The 18,829-nt window shown below is 44.6% G+C and overlaps 1 protein-coding gene across 1 annotated transcript in view; it reads right to left on the reverse strand.

Moving 5' to 3' along the window:
* LOC143843835 (prosaposin-like) overlaps positions 1-18,829 on the reverse strand; it is a 45,623-nt gene that overhangs the window by 284 nt on the left and 26,510 nt on the right. The window contains exons 3-13 of the mRNA XM_077350531.1: positions 18,424-18,498; positions 17,872-17,997; positions 14,158-14,334; positions 13,004-13,147; positions 10,967-11,032; positions 7,920-8,036; positions 6,475-6,570; positions 5,405-5,588; positions 5,109-5,293; positions 2,556-2,636; positions 1,483-1,584 (exon numbers count right to left, since the gene is read on the reverse strand). Coding sequence (XP_077206646.1) covers positions 1,483-1,584; positions 2,556-2,636; positions 5,109-5,293; positions 5,405-5,588; positions 6,475-6,570; positions 7,920-8,036; positions 10,967-11,032; positions 13,004-13,147; positions 14,158-14,334; positions 17,872-17,997; positions 18,424-18,498 — 1,353 coding nt within the window. The remainder of the gene's footprint in view (positions 1-1,482; positions 1,585-2,555; positions 2,637-5,108; positions 5,294-5,404; positions 5,589-6,474; positions 6,571-7,919; positions 8,037-10,966; positions 11,033-13,003; positions 13,148-14,157; positions 14,335-17,871; positions 17,998-18,423; positions 18,499-18,829) is intronic.

The following is an 18,829-nucleotide window of genomic DNA, read 5'->3' on the forward strand; positions in this document are numbered from 1 at the left end:
TTTTAATTAATCCTGTAGTTTAAATTACATGTGCTGTGATCCAGTGAGAATTGCAAAGCAAAGCAGGCTTCCACATACACAGCTGATACAGAAACCAACAGGCACCTGGACATGTGTTACAGTTGTTGTCCGGGCCCCATAGAACTGGTCAGATGTGTCTAATGTGGAGGCACATCATAACTATGGGACTACTGGATGTATGCAACTAAAGCTGCCTCAAGGCTCATCTAATTTGACAGTAATGAGACAAACTGTTCCAGGGTGTAAACTGCACAGAGCTTTTATTCCAACCCCAGATCGATTCAGTCCCTGCCCTCTACACAGAATGTGATTTCCGTTTGGATTTCAGGCGATTTAAAATTTACTTCTGCAGCAAGAAGGACTGATCCGGAGTGACCCTACCTTTATTGTGCTATATCTTAAAGTGGTTTTAATGCTCAATATAGTTTAAAATCACATTGTTTTGAATCTGGGCTCTCCTCCGTGGTAGAGGACCCGTGATTGGCTACAGGTGGACATGTGACAAGCCTGCCTTAAAGGAGAAGGCCCTAATTTCTCTCAACTTCTGTCGCCTTGGATTTTTTTTGTGTGCCTTCTTCGTTCCCCCCCCCCACACCTTCAAGAAAAGAAAGGATTTTTCCTCCCTCCTCTGACTTCTTTGATCCACTCCCCCCTTCAAGGAAACAAAGTCTCCATTTGCCTCCCCCCCCCTCTTCTGAGCCTCTCTAACCACGTGCAGAAGACTTTCCTGTTTCAATAGGGAGGGGGGGGGGAGGAAGACCCGAGTTCAAAGCGATCTGAATTCAACAGGATTGACAATGGAATAAACAAAGTAAGTGCAGACTCTGCCCAGGTCTTTACAGAGCATTGTAGCACTGTAGTTCAACTAGCTGATTTAACCTCCGTCCATTTTCCATGTCATTCTAATATGCACATGAATCATCTTTTTCAATGCACGAAACTGCTCCAGATACACAAAGGTATGTGCTTGCAACATTGGCAATTTTTCTGAAATGATTAGGGAAGCCATTCATGTGAAGAGCTCGGTGTAGTAATTAGAGCAGAGGTGACCAAACTGTAGCTCTCCAGATATTCATTGACTACAATTACCATGAGTCCCTGCCGGCTGACAGGGGCTCACTGTAATTGTAGTCCATGGACATCTGGAAAGCCACAGTTTGGCCACCTCTGAATTAGAGCATTCATGCTTAAAAGATACTGATGGATCAGTATGGCTTATTCAAGCCATAGAAAGGTAAAAGAAAGTTTCAAATAATGCTGTGAACTCAGCACCCTTGTTCCAAAAAGGAATCCTGTTTCCAAATCCACACAAATAGTTTGATTTTGCCTCGCTTAGTTTCATTGGTATCGTTCAGTCAATCTTCAATCCAGTCAATCTTCAAAAAGATTTTTGCTTCTTCCATTTATTACATTGTATGCAAGACTCTCTTCTTATTTCTTGAAAAATCTCTGTCTCCTTACCTCACACTGAGCTGCAGTGTCTAGGTTCATGCACCAGTAGGCAGGGCCCCGGGCACAGGCTTCCATGCCTAAAAGATGGGATTCTGGACAGGCTCCTATTTTCTGTGTGGTGAAAGAGTAGATGTCATTAAAAACGGCAATTCTACCTACTCAGATATGGACTTTCTAACCTTTCTGTTTCAATTTCCTATGGCCTTCTACTTCCCCAAGGAGTAGAAAGTGTTAGAACAGCTTTACATGGTCAATTTTTTCATGAGGGGAGGGAATACTAAAGACTTGTGCCGTTTTTAAGATAGCCATCCATTTGCAAATATACAGGTATGGCAGACTGGAAGCATGAAAGCACATAGGCAGGCTGTTCTGAAAGAATATCACTTCTAGCTAGTAACTTAATGGCTTCTGGTTCAGTTTTCTGTTTCTTTGGCAACATTCAAGGCAGCCACCATTCCACATGGCTGTTGCCCAACACTCAGACTGGTAAACCAGGTTTACAATCTCCCTCTAATCCTGTAGGTGGGTGTATATGACCACACCTTTTAAACAGCCATGGAATCTGACAATCTCTAACCCATACCAAAGGCAGATGCGACATTACAACATTGTGATGTTCCATCAGGTTGCTCACATCTTAGGGTTTTCAATATAACAGGTGAAGAGAGGAAGTTTACCATTGCCCTTCTCTCTTCATAGCAAACCTGACCTTCCTTGGTGGTCACCCACCCAAGTAATAACCAGAACAGGTCCTGCTTAGCTTCCAAGGTCTGATGAGATTGGGATAGTAAAGAGCTTTACTAGCGTGCCAAAGTTACCTGTCCACAGGCTTCTGCTTTTATGCCAAATTCAGATTTCTTGTTTGAGTGTCAAAGACCCACAAAGAGGCAAAAAAATTAATCTAACGTTTTTCTCCATATTCTTATATTTTGATGATGGCAAAGAAATACGGTTGTTTTATTTCCTTCAGCTCTACAGAACTGCAAAATCTACCCACCATTTCACAGGGTCTAGAAGTCTTACTTAATTCCAAGAACTGCTTCCCTCTGCTAAATGCAAACCACCTTTATGACATCACTTACAGTGCATACAAAGGTTGGTTCCATGACCTGAATCAGAAGGCGGACAGCGGCCGGTTCATATTGCTCCACAAACTCATCACACTGCAACAAAGCCAAAGAAGGGAGGTTCAGTCCTTTGCTACATGTAGCACACTGAGACGTCTACTGCACGAAGGCTGTTATGCTGCGCTGTCTCCTGATTTTTAGCCCATGCCTAGTTGCCCCAATGCCTCACACTACCGCACAGGGAGACTTTGGCACCTGCTTTTCCCTGTCCGCCCCAAATTTGTTATACCACACAAGGCAGCTGGGTCAGCGAGGCAGAACCGCACTGCAGGGTGGCATAGAGCAGGGGTAGTCAACCTGTGGTCCTCCAGATGTCCATGGACTACAATTCCCAGGAGCCCCTGCCAGCAAATGCTGGCAGGGGCTCCTGGGAATTGTAGTCCATGGACATCTTGAGGACCACAGGTTGACTACCACTGGCATAGAGCATTTATTCCAGTCTCTAAAAGACTTCCTTTAAACAAGTTCTCATTGCCACCCTACAATATGGCAGATCTCAGTGGGGTATTTTATTTTTATTTTTCAGAAGTAGTTATTGTATAACAATGCAATAACTCCTTCTAAAAAAAAGCTTCCCATGGCTCTGGTGTGCTGGGGGACATTGGTGAGCATTTATTTCATTTGTTTTAGGAAGACTCCTTTAAGAGGCTGAAATAAATGCTCCACACCACCCTGCAGTGCAGCAGAGCTGCGGGAAACTTTTTTCCTCATTGGCGGCAGTGGCAGAAGTGGGAGGACTAGGTGGGCAGCCCAGCAAGCAGGAGCCAGCGGAAGTGATGCATGGTGGTAAGGGCAGGGAAGGCAGGCCAAGATGGCCCAATTTCTCCACTTACACATGGCCCAGGCCCTGACATATGCCCCGATTAGGCCCATGACAAAAAGGGAACACAGATGGAAATCATGAAAACTCAATTTGCCACTTGCTATCTCACTTCACATTAGGGAGCAAGCCTGTGTCAAGGGAGAAATGTGTGACAGTCCCTGCAGCATTCTGCTTATCCTCACATCCACCCTCCCCTCTCCATTTCCTGCTCTGAGATTTAAAAAAAAATGCATGGTCCACATTGTTGCGGGACCGCAAAGCTATTCTGCATAAGTTAAAATAAAATTTTCCCTAAGTGTCCACGGTCTTTCTGGCAGAGGGGAATGAATGGAGTGGGGGGGCGTGTGATGGAGCAGCCCTCTCCCAATCAGCCAGACATCTGTGCTCTTTTTTTTAAGCCTATTGTTTACACACAATCACTCTTTTGGGTCCAGATACAATGTCCAGCGTCTTACAACTCTACCCAAACATAAATAGAGTCCAAAACTCCACAAATCCCAAAGGGGGGGAGGTGCTTTATTGTTGTGGCATATCTCCATAGCGATGCAGTAGGGTTTATTTTTAATTAAAAATGCATTTACATTATGGTGTTACTGCATATCAACATGGAAGTGCACTTTAAAAAAATTAATTTGATGGCTTGGAGGGTGGAAATTTGAATCCCCAAGACAACCACTGTGCTTTGATTGATGGCTTGCTGGGATTGACACGCAAAGGAGCGGGGGTGGGGGGGAGAGAAGTCCAACTTGTTTTCCCGTGCTGCCACGTCAGGAGGCAAAAAGCCACAATGAGATGGAGGGAAAACACGGGAGGGGTCCCCGTGAAGAGGCTTGCAAATGTGCAGCTTACAACTGCATGTTTGCAACCAGGAGGCAGAGTGAGTTTTGTGCTTCAGTGAGGAATCAGTCTTTGTTTCCACAGCTGAACCCACACGTCCTGGGAATGTGCAGAAGCCTGCTAAGAAATTTCACTGGCTTTATCCAAACTCTTTTTGCCTCTCTTACTTCATCTTGAATTTTCACTGTAGGCAAGATCCGTGGCAGTTCTAAAAGGAACCAGCATTGGTCTCTCAGATATACCAAGGGTATCTCGGGTCCAAACAATATGTCACATTTAACACATGATCCCAATGGGAACTGGCATCAGGATGCCAAGATGATAGCTCATGGAAACTTAATTCTAAAGGGACACAAGGACCTGATTCAGATACACCCTTTTTCTCCATTCAAAATGACAAGGAATGTTATTTGCTTGGGAGGGGGTACTAAACATGCTAAGGTTCAGTGCACATGCAGCACCTCGGTGGGGCAAATACTCCCCCCTCAGGCCATTTTGTGTCAGAAGAATGGCACCTGGCAAAGGCTGAAGCCCTCCTTCCTGTACACCATGGCCCATGAATCTGGTCCCTGCAGCACTTTAGAAGTGAGTTTGTGCAAGGAACTTGCCGCTGACATGTTGCTGCAAGTCCCTGTGATGACTCTAATGTAACGTGCACTGTGAGGGTATTTTAAGGACATAACATCCTTTACCACTTGCTCCCAGGGTAAGCATAAACATTTGTATCACAAAAACATATTTGTACAAGAAAGTGGGCGAAAGGAGAGTGGTCCCTCCTCCCCACCCCCGTTGTCCAACTCCAGATTCTTCAGCTCTCTGATTCAATAATGGCCCTATAACTTACTTACCTGATACACCAAAGCTTCTGGCAGCAGTCGGCAGCCTTTAGAAAGCACTGTTCCAATGTGTTCCTGTGTTTCATTCCTCTCCAGTGTCTCATCAACATATTTAATGAGAATGGTACATACATGGCAGAATTCACTGGCCTTATATGTGTCGGGGTGCTTTACGAGCTGTTGCAGAAGTAGCATCTCTGAGGAGAAACAAGAAGCAATTGGAATCTCCCCTGTCAATGCATTCAGCCCAAGCCACAGAATGAGACATCATGCCAAGGAAAGATGAGCACTTAGTGTGAAGGACCTACCAGTGGTCAAAGCGAGGTCTTTGGGGCAGAATCGTAGCATAATACACACAGCTTCGGGCTTTGTTGCATCCAAGAGCATAACAACAACAGCCTTCCCATAGGAATCCACAAAGTCCGTGCACTGGGCTAAGACCTCGTGTGGCAGTACATGGCAGATTTTCATCATTCCATGGACTATATCCTCCTGGAACATAAAAGCAGGAAAGGGGAAATTATCTAGGGAGGTGATAGCAGTGCTGCACCTTGGTAAAGGATAGTAATCTCCTCCTTCCCAATTAGCCATGGTACAAGAGTTATGACTGACCTAAAAACCCCAGTTACACTAACTAGAAGCAAAGAGGATGAGGGGGGCTTATTTATTTGGGGTATGTCGATGCCACCTCTTCAGAGACTTGCTCTACAATTGCCAATATGTTAAAGACTGCTACAAAATTGAGAACAAAGCCATTAAACAAGCCAATAGGCTCAAGTATGGTCTCAGAGTCTGCATTTTGACAGATGCAGCTTGCTACACAGAGGTGAAAAAGACACCCTTTAATAGAAAGAGGAAAATCTGGGGCATACTACCCGTTTATCCAACTATCCCTTGAAGGAGTGCAGCCTGTATAATGCTTCCCACACCCTTTTATCCTCCTCAGAAGAACCCCGTGGGATAGGTTGAAAATGAGTGACAGAACCAGATTCACTAGTGAAATTCATGGCCGAGGTAGGAGTTGAACACAGATCTCCCAATCCCAGTTTAGCACTCTAACCACTAACTAGGTTGATCTCAAGTGAATCTCCTTTTTTCCTGTACAACCCTGCTCTCCATTTGCCTGCAGACCTCCTTAACCAGGCTGTGCTGCCAGACCAAATGCTCCCTAAATAAAACTCTTTGTTGAAGGCAGTTTGTGAATAATATCTCCCAAATGGAAGCGGTGAGGAAATGTATGTATCATGCAGTTCAATATCCTCATGCTCTCTTCTGGAGTAGTGACCATGGTTCAGGCTTCCAAAGCAGGGGAGGGGGGGAGTATAGTCCCCCAGACCTGGCCCTCCAGACCAAGAGGTGGCTGTTCAACCTTCCTTACTTCTGTTCTGTTGTTCTCCAGCAGGCTTTCCGCTACCTCGATCACTTTCTTGCACACGCCACAGGCCAAAAAGGGCTTTTCCTGCATCACAGCTTGCTGCAAGAGGCATTTAAAATTAATCAAACATCTCTTTCTTTAAAAATGAAAAAAATACTATAATATAGACAATAAATAATATATTATTATAAAGTCAAGTTTTCATAACAAGCAACAGCAGTAGCAAAGAGCTTTTTCATTCCTTCCCCTTCTGACAATGTCTTTAAGATTCTTTTTGAAGCATTTGAAAGTAAACACCTATGCAAGAAACACCACCTCACTTTAAAATGGACTACCTACCCTAACTGATGGAGCATATAGTCATAATAGACAATATAGTAACATCATCCCATGCACTATGTGACCCCCTGTCAGCTGTGATAGCCCATTTGACTAATCCAGGAACAAGAAAGCACCATGATTCAGGGGGGGGGGGGGAGTGGTGACCAAGCACATTGAAAAAAGTCAACATTTTAAGAAAGTGGGTTGGGACAAAATCATTCTGCCCAGTCCCTGAAAGCACTACTTTGACTCAAAACATCAAAATGGGGGGGTTTGGCACAGCCTCACCGATGTAATTTCTGAACAAGGTACAAGTCTAGGATTGGCAGCCCCAGCACTGCATTCACCTGCTCCAGAAGAGAAACCAGCAGGAGATGACCTAGCCCAGGTTCTCTCTCTCTCTCTCTCTCTCTCTCTCTCTCTCTCTCTCTCTCTCACTCACTCACTCACTCACTCACTCACTCACTCACTCACTCCCAAGATATCACAGGAGAGGTGCCTGGAAAGAGAGAGAGAGAAAGGGAGGGAGCAAGATAGAGGTGAACCCTGCTTCCCATCCTAAAAGTGAGGCTCTTCTTGGGCATGGCCTAGAGAAAGGGGGACAGTGGAGGGCAATACAGCCCCGGAGTCTACCCCTGCACTAGCAGAGACTGACAGTAAGCTTTATTCCACAATATCAGTTGTAGTCCTCAGATCAGGTTGTTTACAGACAGGAATTTATACCCCTAAAAGTTATGCTGATTATGGTACTTTTGTACAACTGCTTCAACAGACTTGACATCCCCCCCCCCAAATTAAGGGCTTTAGGTCATGACAGAGTCTTCCCCTCCCCTGAAAAAGCAGCATCCAATGTTTTGCCTGTGAAGGAACCTCTACATTCGCCTTGATTTTTGCATTAGGTAAGATTCTAGATATGTGCAGAGCAATGCCAAAAAATTAAATTTATCAATTTCGCTTCCCTCAGAATTCCTCTGATGTTTTACCCAAAATAGCAGTGTCCAGATTTGCTCTCTATCTTTGCTTTTGGTACAATTCAGGAGCAGTTATAACACTCTTTGTCTGCACATCAATCTCTAGGATTGTCCATCTTCCCTAGTCCAAGTAGATGGAAGGGTCATGATCCTTACCTCCTCAACCAAGGCTGCGTACAATTCATGAAACTGGCTGTCTGACAACAAATTGCGAGCAAGCTCAGACTGTGGAGAGTTGCAGAATCCAGCTTCTCTACAAAGAGCCTTTGGTTGCTAAAAGAGAAGTGGGGGGTGACAGTTACAAACTTCAGTGTCAAAGGCTACTTAAATATGTACATATGTGTTCTCTGAACACAAACCCAGATCATACAAAATTATCATCATGAGGGATTTGGTTTCAATCTGGGGTATTATAAGATACTGATCAGCTCTTTAGCCCAAAGTGGCAATACTCATGAAGTGGCAATCAGGAACCACCTGTGGCTCTTCTGAGCCACATTCCTCAAGGTGGCATGAGGGAAGGGGGCAGGGCCCTTGCCAAGTGGGGACGGTGGTTGGCAGTTGGTTCTGAGCTTGCGCATCACTGCTCTAAAGTGTTCGGCATATACGTTGAATAAAAACAATCGTGTTAGATACACACACACACATTCCAACATTTAATTAGCACGAATTAAAGTGAAAACAAACCCAAGTAGGTATTTGAAATGAAAAACCATTACCGCATTACAACAAATGTCTCAACCCTTCTGGTTTTAAAAGCAGGTTTTTAATAAAGGAACACTAATCCACTTAAATATGCAGGCAGCTTCCATTCCCGCCCTCCCCTTCAGTCCTTTCCTTCAGCAATGCTGCATCGATAGAGGTGGTCCAGTTCTTGAGGTGTCACCAACTATGGTTGCACACCCCAAACTCTCTGTCCCTGCTGGAAAAGCTGAAAGCTTGAAGCTCCATTCAACTGCCAGTTCCAGCTGTCACTGGACATCCCAGGCCCCCCCCCCCCCTCTGAGCAGAACCTGAGGCAGAACAGTAATAAAAAGCCATATGCAAAGCAGCCTGGAGGCTCACAGGATGGGCAAACTTATGAGCCTTGTATGTGTGTTTTTGAGAATGCACATTCAGCTGGGTCACCCTTTTACTTTCCTTTCAAAATAGATATAAAATTGATTCAAATCTATACTCCTCTCTTTTTCATAAGAGACATACATCTGTTGTGGAAGGAGACAGGGCCAATCTTAAAAAAATATATAAGTGCTGCATGAACCTGACTCATTACCAGACTCACGCCTTATTCCTCCCCCTTCTTATGCCAAGAATGGTGGCTAAATGCTAACTGATTACTTGTGACTTAAGAAAATAGGTATAGAGGTTAACCAGAATTACACTCCCCCCTCCCCCCTCCTTCTGAGTCTGGATGGTTTAGGATCCCAGTTTGTTGAATAGGGGCAATAAGCCACATTCGTTAATGTTTTCACTTAACAATAAACTTAAAACTGTGGTCAATGGGGGCGGGGGGGGGGAGAGAATGGCATGCCTGATCACCTTCTTCTCTACAAGTTCCTTTTGAGTGGGCATAGCTTGAAGCTGATCATATTTTTGCATACCTAAGGGCATTGTGTGCCCCACTAAATTTCATGTGCCTAATAACCGGGAGAACTTGAATCTGGAGGACCTGTTTTTAATCTGGAGGTATGCTGGGAAGGAAGCCTGCATTCTCCACTGAAGCCCTTGATGATACAGTAGAAGTAAAGAGATTAACGTTAACTGAATCAGCCCACTTAATCACTTTGTGCTGGTGCTTTTTTGTTTGCTTAAAATATTTAGGATGTTTCTTTCCAGTTAAGCTTTTCATGTGCTGTCAGCAGATTATGAATGTTCAGCTAGGTCAGGTGGTGGCACTGGTAGTTCTAGGTGTACAGAAGCCATGCGCTTAGTTAGTGGAAGAACAGGAAGGGGACCTCTGGTTATCCATCTACCACCCTTATAGCCTTAAAAGCAAAATCTGCCCAGAATTTCCAGGTGCCCCCCAAAATCACAAGAGCTAGAAAAGTGGTGTTTTAAAAATGGTGCTTTAAAAATGGCGAAGCTAACATTTTGCAAAAAGGAAGCTTCAGTGGGGGCCTTCGAAAGTGCTCATTATAGTCCCCACTCCATGAAACCCTTTGATACTGTCACTCTGCATTTGGCAGATGACAGCAGGCAAGAATGATATTAAAACTGGACTTTGTGATTGACTTTCAACCTCCCTCCACCTCCAAGCAAATCAAAATAAAGTGATCCATGATCCTGTGTCCCTCTGTCCAAGAGGGCTGCAGGAATTTGCCTGGATGCCACATACAAAAATGCAGCACAAGGATTCCTACGAGTGAAAAGCAAAATACAATTACAAGGCAACATTCTCACGTACCTGGTCCTGTGATCCATTACAAAAGGAGCAAGAGGGAAAAAGAGAGACAACAGTTAAAATCATAAGAAAATCCGACTGGCCCATCCTTAAAAAATTACCACCCACTTTCATTATATTATAATTTAACTGTGCCCCTGTCCCCTTGCAATTTTGCCTATAGCTAAATCAGATTACCCTATGCTTTCTGCAGAGATTAAAACACCACCCTTGGAAGGTATGAATCTTCTTTAAAAACAATAACTGCCCTGCCTATCTAAACAGGGGGAATGGATCCACTGTTGTACTGTATTCCTCCCTCAAATGGTAAATGGATTCATTACTATTTGTGAATTAAATAATAACATATCAGCATATAATACATGTGCCTTTGGGTCTGCCTCAGCAACCAGAAGCCACTTTTTGTCAGAGCCAGAATCCTGAGTGGAACATGCCCTGTTTCCAGTGTCTACCTCAGCCTTTCTCAACATTTTTAGCATTGAGAAAACCCTTAAACATTCTTCAGACTTTGAGAAACCCCTAGAAGTGGCATGATCGTGCAGAATAGGGTTGGGAAGCATAGGTGTGTCCATGCCCACCTGGGGCCCTTCCCCTTCCCATGCTGACCGTTTCTGTGGTGACACTGGCTCCAGGTAAAGTGCATCCTGTTTACTTAGGCTTTTAATTAAAAAAAAAAAAAGATCAAAGACAGCTGCTTCTTTTCAATTGTTTTAGTCCCGCATCTGTTACAGCTTTGGGATCTCATTAGTATAGAGGGCTGATTTTTATTTACAGTTGAATGACAGGATAAGCAAGGAGACACACTTACCAAGAACTCTGTCAGCAGCTGGACAAAAACATGTGCATATTGGAAGACATACTTCTTACACTAGGGAAGGAAAACAGTTTCACCAATTACTAACTGCTACTGACCATGAGCACCAGCCAGCCATCTCAGATTTATTTGTCATACCTGATGCCATAGAACAAATTTAGAATCCAGTGGCACAAAAGCTCATACCTTGAATAAAGATTTGTTGGTCTTAAAGTTGTCGCTGGAATCTAAATTCCTTCTGCTGCTTCAGACCAACACAGCTACCCACTATCTATCACTGATGCCATATCACAGAAAATTCTATACCTACTCCTGAATGGGCAAGACTCCCTAAACTGCATTGTACACTGAATGGCTTGTTATAGCACTGTGATCAAAGATATACAGGATATTGATATGGGGCATATCTACAAGACTTTAAGCACTCACAGCAGTTTATGTAATGTTATCACAGTGATGTTTACACAACAGACCTGTAAGGAGAACAGCATTGTTATGATTCCTCCATTGGAGATGGGGGAGGTGAGCTGGAAGTAGCTCGCCTAATGCCACCAAGAGATGAGATCTAAACCAACAACTTTCATTCCCACCTCCTTTTAATCCCTAGGCTTGACCCGTGTGATAGAGGGACACTATCACGAAAGGAAAATGACATGTGCATACACAGACTGGAAATGTTCTGCTCTGGCTTTAAGAATCCTTTGTCTGGGTCCTACAATCTATTTTAATTGGTTAAAGGCAACTTCTTCCAGTGGGGGGGGGGGGAGAGATGGCAAATCTGCCAGAATTCCTCCTCCAATTGTGAACACACACACATTGTACCTTAAATACTACAGGTAGCATTTCAGGGAACTATATTCTTCAAGGCATGTTCATTCACACTCCACCAGATTATAATTCAGCCCTTAAAGATCTACTGCATTACTTCTATCATAGCTGTTCCAGAATTCAAGACCTCTCTGGTGTTTTCAATAAATTGCTGCCAACAATAATTAAATGACTGTGCTCGGAGAATGGCAATAAAGAAAGTGGCTTACAATGATCTGGTAAATGTCAAGGGATCCTTGACAAGGGCTTGCTATTCAGCTCCAGGTCAACCAAACCTCATAGATTCAGTTATTATCATTAGATTAAGCTATTAAATATTATCAAGGAATGAAGGTTCATCCTTCAACACCTTGTTCCCAGCACAGCTACTGAAAAATTGCACCAGCCTCCTTTCTCAGTGATGAACAACAGCTCCTGAACCATATTGGTCTCCAGATTCCTCATTTGCTCTAACACCCTTAAGCAGTAGGGTTTTCCAGTATGGTAACCCCTACCATTACCACCCACACATGCTCCACAGCTGTTTGATTCTTGAAAAGGATGGCATGGGAGACACTCCCTCACACCAGGTTCCCCTGCAGAATGGGACCTCCTGTGGGAGGGCACTGAACCTCTCAAATTAATGCCACTGTGTGATAAGGAATAGGCAGGGATGGGCCCAACTGTTGTATTGTAAGACCAAGAGTTGCTACCTGCATATAATAAACAGGCCATCATGGGCTAGGGCCCTGACTTGGATGGCTCAGCCCAGCCCCATCTTGTCTGATTTCAGAAGCTAAGCCAGAGTGGCCCTGGTAGGTACTTGGATGGGAGACCACCTAGGAAGTCTAGGGCTGCTACTCAGAGGCAGGCAATAGCAAACCACCTCTGTTAGTCCCTTGCCTTGAAAAATGTACAGGGCCACCATGTGTTGGCACTTTCCACCATCACCACCATCATGGGATAGGAAAGACCACACATTGTAGAAGCTCCATTCCTGCACAATGTTCAAAAACAGGACATATTCTGCAAATCCATCTTTTCAGTCCTGTTGAAAAGTTGCTCTTTTACAAAGTGATGCCCTCCTTCCTCTCTGGTGCTGACATGTGACCTTTTTCCCCAAGGACATCTGCAGTCGCCACCAGGCACCAACAAAACATCTTAGCAAGTTCTTGGCTCTCTTGGCACACTGAATATGGCTTTATCACAGCCCATTACCTCATCAGCCAAGGCAGGCCCCAGACTTTCGCAGTGTTCTTTGGCATAGGCAGCTAAGGACTGAATAATGAAGGGATTGCTCTTCACGGCTTCCTTCATATCAGCAACTACCTTTTCGCACTCTTGGCACGAATCACCTCTCTCCTGTCAGAGCAAACATAAGATGAGAGAATGAAGAGAATAGCTGCCCAGAAAAGAATGTGGCACAAGTTTCTTTTTCAAAAGGACAAACCTTGTGCCTCTGGAGCCTGTTTAAAGGTATTGATTGGTTGATAAGCAAAGACACTGAGACAGGATAAGGCCATTTTCCCCAAATTCTAGCACTCAAGTATTGGGCCTCCTGGCTGTTCTTCTCAGTGAACTGGGCACAGTATTTCAGTAAAACCCCAGAAATGGGTGCTCCGATTTGTAAGAATAACCACCTGTACCATGGCTAGCATTCACTGATGAATATGCAGCTATTTTTAGGTTCAAGCCATGGCTGTTTGGCTCCAACTGAGAGCAGTCCGTTTCTGCTGGAAGCAACTATTGCAAAACTGCCATAAAGCAAGCTGCTGAAAACCAGAAACATGGGGCTCTATTCATAAATCCCTGTGCAATTAGGCACTGAGTGTTTTGCCAGCCTACTTCCACCTTCTGACCAGATCAGCATCAGCAGGCATTAGTGAGGACCTGGTAAGCTTATCTGCACAACTGCCCCTATAGACAGTCAGATGAGAGGGGGCAAGGCTAGTACATTTGCTAGGGCTGCCAGGCTCCCGGTTCCCATTGCTCACCACTGGCAGGAGCAAAAAGAAAAATAGGGCCTTTTCTATTTACTGGAAGTTTTCCCCATAGAGTTCCTGTTGATTCCTAGAATTACCCCGCAATACAAGGGGTGGCCCTAGGAAATGCAGGAAACAATCATTTCCAGCAATTCCCAAAGCTATGGTTTGTTATTTCTAGGTAGCTGTAGGAATTATCAGGAACTCTGTGGTCATAACTTCCTCTAAGAAAATAAGACCCTATTTCCTTTTGAATCCTGCTCCTGGGATGTTGCCCTCACTGTCTCCCAGTCTCCCTTGCTGTTACTAAAGGCTGCTAAAGGCCATTCCTGCTCCTGTGCAAAAACTTTTGGCTAGAGAGATCAAATCAACATTACACTGCATCCTCACCTGAGTCTCTTCTTGAGGATAAAGGAGAAGAGGGATATTAGCTATGTAAGGAGATATAATTTGGGTGAAGTCTAGTTCAGGCTCTCCATTGGACTGCAGTGGCTTCTGGAACTTCAGAGCTCCTTGCTGAGTGTTGCCACACAACTTAAAAACAGTACACACTATTTCAGGCCTATCCTGGAGAGAGCAATAGAGAGAAAAAGTTTTCCATGACATCATCAGTATATGCAAGTTAATATTATACTTATTGCCCCTGCAACGCTTCGTTTTTTGCCCATATGAAATTGTTAGAAAAAAATGTGGTGTGCTTTCTCATTGCACTACCAACTTTGGTCAAATGGGTTCTACGGAGTAGAAGAAGAAGAGCTGATTTTTTGTACCCTGTTTTTTACTACCTCAAAGGGGTACCACTTTACTCTGCTCTGGTTCGGCCTCACTTGGAGTACTGTGTTCAGCCCCTGCATATTGCAGGGGTTGGACTAGATGACCGATGAGGTCCCAACTCTATGATTCTACTAGGAATAAAGCCCATTTTAACGGACAATAAAATGGGCGCTAGGCCCAGGCCCAGGCCCAGGCCCAGGGGATGTGGACACTTGGAGGGGCCAATCAGGAGCCACTTTGCGGCTCCTGATTGGCCCCTCCGAGTTTTTATCCCGGACAGGGCCCGCCCTAACTCCTCCCAGACAGGGCTTACTAAATTATTAAGTCCGCCGCGCAGCGCACCACAGCGCAGGCGGTTTAAAGATGATTCTATGAAATTGGCTCACAATCACCTTCCTTTTCTCTCCCCGCAACAGACACCCTGTGAGGTAGGTGAAGCTGAGAGAGCTCTGAGAGAGCTGTGACTGCTGCAGGGTCACCCAGCTGCTTTTAATGCTTTCCAAAGCTGCAGCATTTGTTTAGCCAGACAGCAGCAACAGTTGAAGAAAAGTCTACTATGACATGGCTGAAGGTGCACCGAGCGCTTGGCAACCTTCCATCATAGGCACAAGGCAGGTGCTCATCAAACGGTTTCAGACTTAAATGATCAGAAAACTCCTTATTGGAAGAAAATCTTTTCATTTCAACAAGCCTAAATTTTAAGGGAGATTTAAGCTTTTCAAAAATCAGGAAAATATGGGGAAAACAGTATAAGCTATGCATAAGAATGTCTTAAATAATAGATTAAAAAAATATTTTCAGGTCTGGTAGATAAAACCAGGCAGAATTTAACAGATTGTTCAGTTTAGGGTGTATTTTAGCACATGCATATGAGAGCTGAGATTAAACAGAGCACCCAAAAATAGTGTCACTGTTTGTACACAACACTACATGCATCATTCCCTCTTCCCATGGAATTTGGGGAGTTGTCTTTTGGTGACTAACAGAATTCTTAGTGCTCTCAACTAAGACAGCATTGATAGAGTTTCCAAGTGTATGTCTAACACACACACACACACAAACCAGACATTGGAGGGTGGGGTCTGGGGGAAAGGAAGCCTTCACCAACAACCTAGGATTTTGCCAGTCTGTTTCATAAAAACCATAGAGATGAGCAAAGTCCTACAGCGTATCTCTTAGACAGAAGTGATAGTGACATCTTGCTGAAGTCCTCTTCCCCATTGTTTTTGACCTCTCATTCAAACAGCGCTTGCCCCCTGAAAGAAGGCAGATGGCATCCCTGGCATTGGTGGTGGCATGCTAGGCATTTCCCCCAATCTCTACGATCTTTACATTCAGAAGCGATGCTGCATCCTCCAGCTTCCCAATCCCCACTTTGGCTACTGCTGGAATGAAGACATGCAGAAGTTTGAGTAGAAAAGATGTGTTGCTCCTAGTCCAAAATTTCATAGATACCATGCCTTTCTCCCCCAATGGAGACCCTTGTTTTCCTCTCTTCAGTGTTATCCTCCCGCCCATCCTGTGAGGTCGTCTAGGCTTGAATCCCCCCTCTGCAATGAATGTATGTGGGGCTAGAATTCCACAGGAGGTGAAGGCTCCATTCAACTGTCAACTCCAACGGTCACTGAACATCCCAGTCCCTCCCTTCCAACAGCCCCAGAGGTGGGCTAGGCTGAGAGTATGCTAGCCCTACGTCCCCCCACACACTTTCATTGCAGAGTGGGGATTCAAACCTGGCTTTCATGCTGACCGCTGCAATATACTTGCTCCCAGTCTCTGGGTCTTGCTCAGATCCCTTGGATCCCAGAGTGATCAGGGACACTGGAGAATGGGACTGAAGTTCCTCCTGTCAGCAACCCTGCCTGAGAAGGAAACAAGAGCTGTGGGACTTTTGTGATGGTAAGGGGGTGCTGCCACTGGAGTTGCCAGCACAACCTCAGCAAATGCAATGTGATTTTGAATGCAATGCCCAAGGAGGGGGTGGAGTTTGGGGGAGGATGTGACATTACTTCTGAGTGAGGCTGTAGGAATTTATTTATTAATAAGGGCCAAGCCAATTGCATTCAGGAATACAACAGGTGCTAGATGGAGGGTGTGTGTGGAAGAACTCTGTGGATGGCATCTTCCTCCCCCCAGGACCTCCTGCAGGCTGGAGACGCCCAGAAAGAGACCTCATCGGCAGGGGCAGCTCTCACACAGCAGGGATTTGTAGCCTCTGAGCCTCAGAGGGAAGTGGAAGGAGGAGGGGGTGGTCAGGGGTGGGGGATGGAAGGCGACTGGCTGGCTGCTGGACAGACAGGCAAGCCGGTTCGAGGAGGAAGCACTCAGGGGTGGGACAGCTGCCCTGAGTGGGTGTTCTCTGTGCATTACCATTGTTGCTCCTCCTCCAAGGCCTTACCAGAAATATCATGTGGAACAGATTACTGAGTTTATAAACCTCTCTCAGGACAGCTGTATCAGGGTGGTGTACATCAAGATATCACCAAAAATACAATAAAAGCATATCACTAACTTAAAACTGTTACAGAGAGCTATTGGCATCCTCTTAGTATCCTGGCCTGGTCCCATTTATCAGGGTGTGGGGGGCGGGGCTTCTAGATGTTCCATGCCACCTGGCCTCAACCAAATGCTCAGCAGAAGAGCTCTGCAGAATTTATTTATTTTATTTATTATATTTATATATAATTTATATTTAATTAAATATAATTTATTATATTTATTTATTATATTTGATTTCCTTTCATCTCTACGGAGAAAACCCACAGACAAATGTGGACATTCCTGATGCATCACCATTTCCCAGCCATTGTTCTCTCACACCTCAGTCTCTCCAGGGCAGGGGGTTGACTGTGAGAGGCAAGCCTAGCCACCACGAAATGGCTGCCACAGAAGACAATAACCCAATAGCTGCCATGGAGTGCTAAGGCCAGTCAGAAAATGCAGAGAGGCTCCCTGCAGTGATGGCGGCTGTTTCTGAATGGATGCTTATTGCAGACACAAAGGTGATGCCTCCAGGACTCTGCTGAAGCAGTGTTTGCTCCAGTGAGGGGGAGGAAAGCCAGGGCCATTCTGCACGAGTTCAAAGTAGCAGAAGGCTTACGAATGGTAAACGCTACTAATTTGCTGTTCCGCATGATGTCACACACAATCTGCAACAGTCCTGCAACACTAGTGCTAAAATGGCTTCGTTGTAGTGATTTCCGATGAATCCAGGACTGACCTGGGGGAGTGATGCTTTCTCAAAAAGGTAAATAGGAACCAAGACACCTATTGCAGTTTCTAGGTCGCCCACAGGCACCACCTCAGGGATCACTCTTGGACTCCATTTACCTGCACTTGTTTTCCAAGTTCAACCAGAATTATAAGTCCTGTGTCCACCATCTTCTTGCATTTGACGGCCCAGTCTTGAAAGGGAAGGAATTGACATGTCCGCTCCAAGAACCTAGAGATTCTTTCCTGAGGGGGGGGGGGATTTAAAGGAGCATCATGTCACTGTTTTATTTCAGGTTTCCTTAAGTTCAGTTAAGATTCCATACAATTTGTGAGGTTCTTTCCCCCCCCCCCAACTCCCAATTTCATGTTCACATCTAACATCAGCTCAAGGTTATTGAGAGTATCCTTACTAATAATAAATAATTAATCACATGGAGAAAATATGACAGGCTCATATATTCGAAGAGAAGCCAGAACTCTAGCAAAATGCCTTCACTAGAATTGCCACCTGTTGCATTCTGCTTAATGATGGCTTGCTCTGAAAGCATTACGCACACAGTGATCTCCAACCAGAGTTCTGAAATCAATCTTGTTCAAGGCATCAGGGCAGCTACTCAGCTAACAACCTTGTGCTCGTGAAATGGGGGGGAGAGGTTTTGGTGTACTTACATCTGTGGTATTATCTTGTATCACTTTTGCCATCATGACTACAACGAGTTTACATATAGAACATCTGAAGCTGAACTGAGAAAGAAAGAAAAATAAGAAAATGACTGGAGGGACTCACACGGAACTTTATTTATGCCAAATGAAATGAATTTGCAGCTGGAAATTACAGTTGACAAATCGGCATTAACACCATCTGACAGCATTGTATAGCTGACATGTTATATTTACTATGAAGGAAGAAGGGGCTCTGCAAATCTTGCTCCTTAGAGCAGGATGAAAACGTAATATACACTGACAATAGATGGATTGAGAAATTTCACATTTTTACTTCCCAAAATCAAGCAAAGAAAATACTGTGAAAAGTAACAAGAATCACAAGATCTGTTTCTCACAAGGAAGTTGTAAA

The sequence above is a fragment of the Paroedura picta genome, chromosome 8 (genome assembly GCF_049243985.1).
Source record: "Paroedura picta isolate Pp20150507F chromosome 8, Ppicta_v3.0, whole genome shotgun sequence".
In the NCBI taxonomy this organism is placed as follows: Eukaryota; Metazoa; Chordata; class Lepidosauria; order Squamata; family Gekkonidae; genus Paroedura; species Paroedura picta.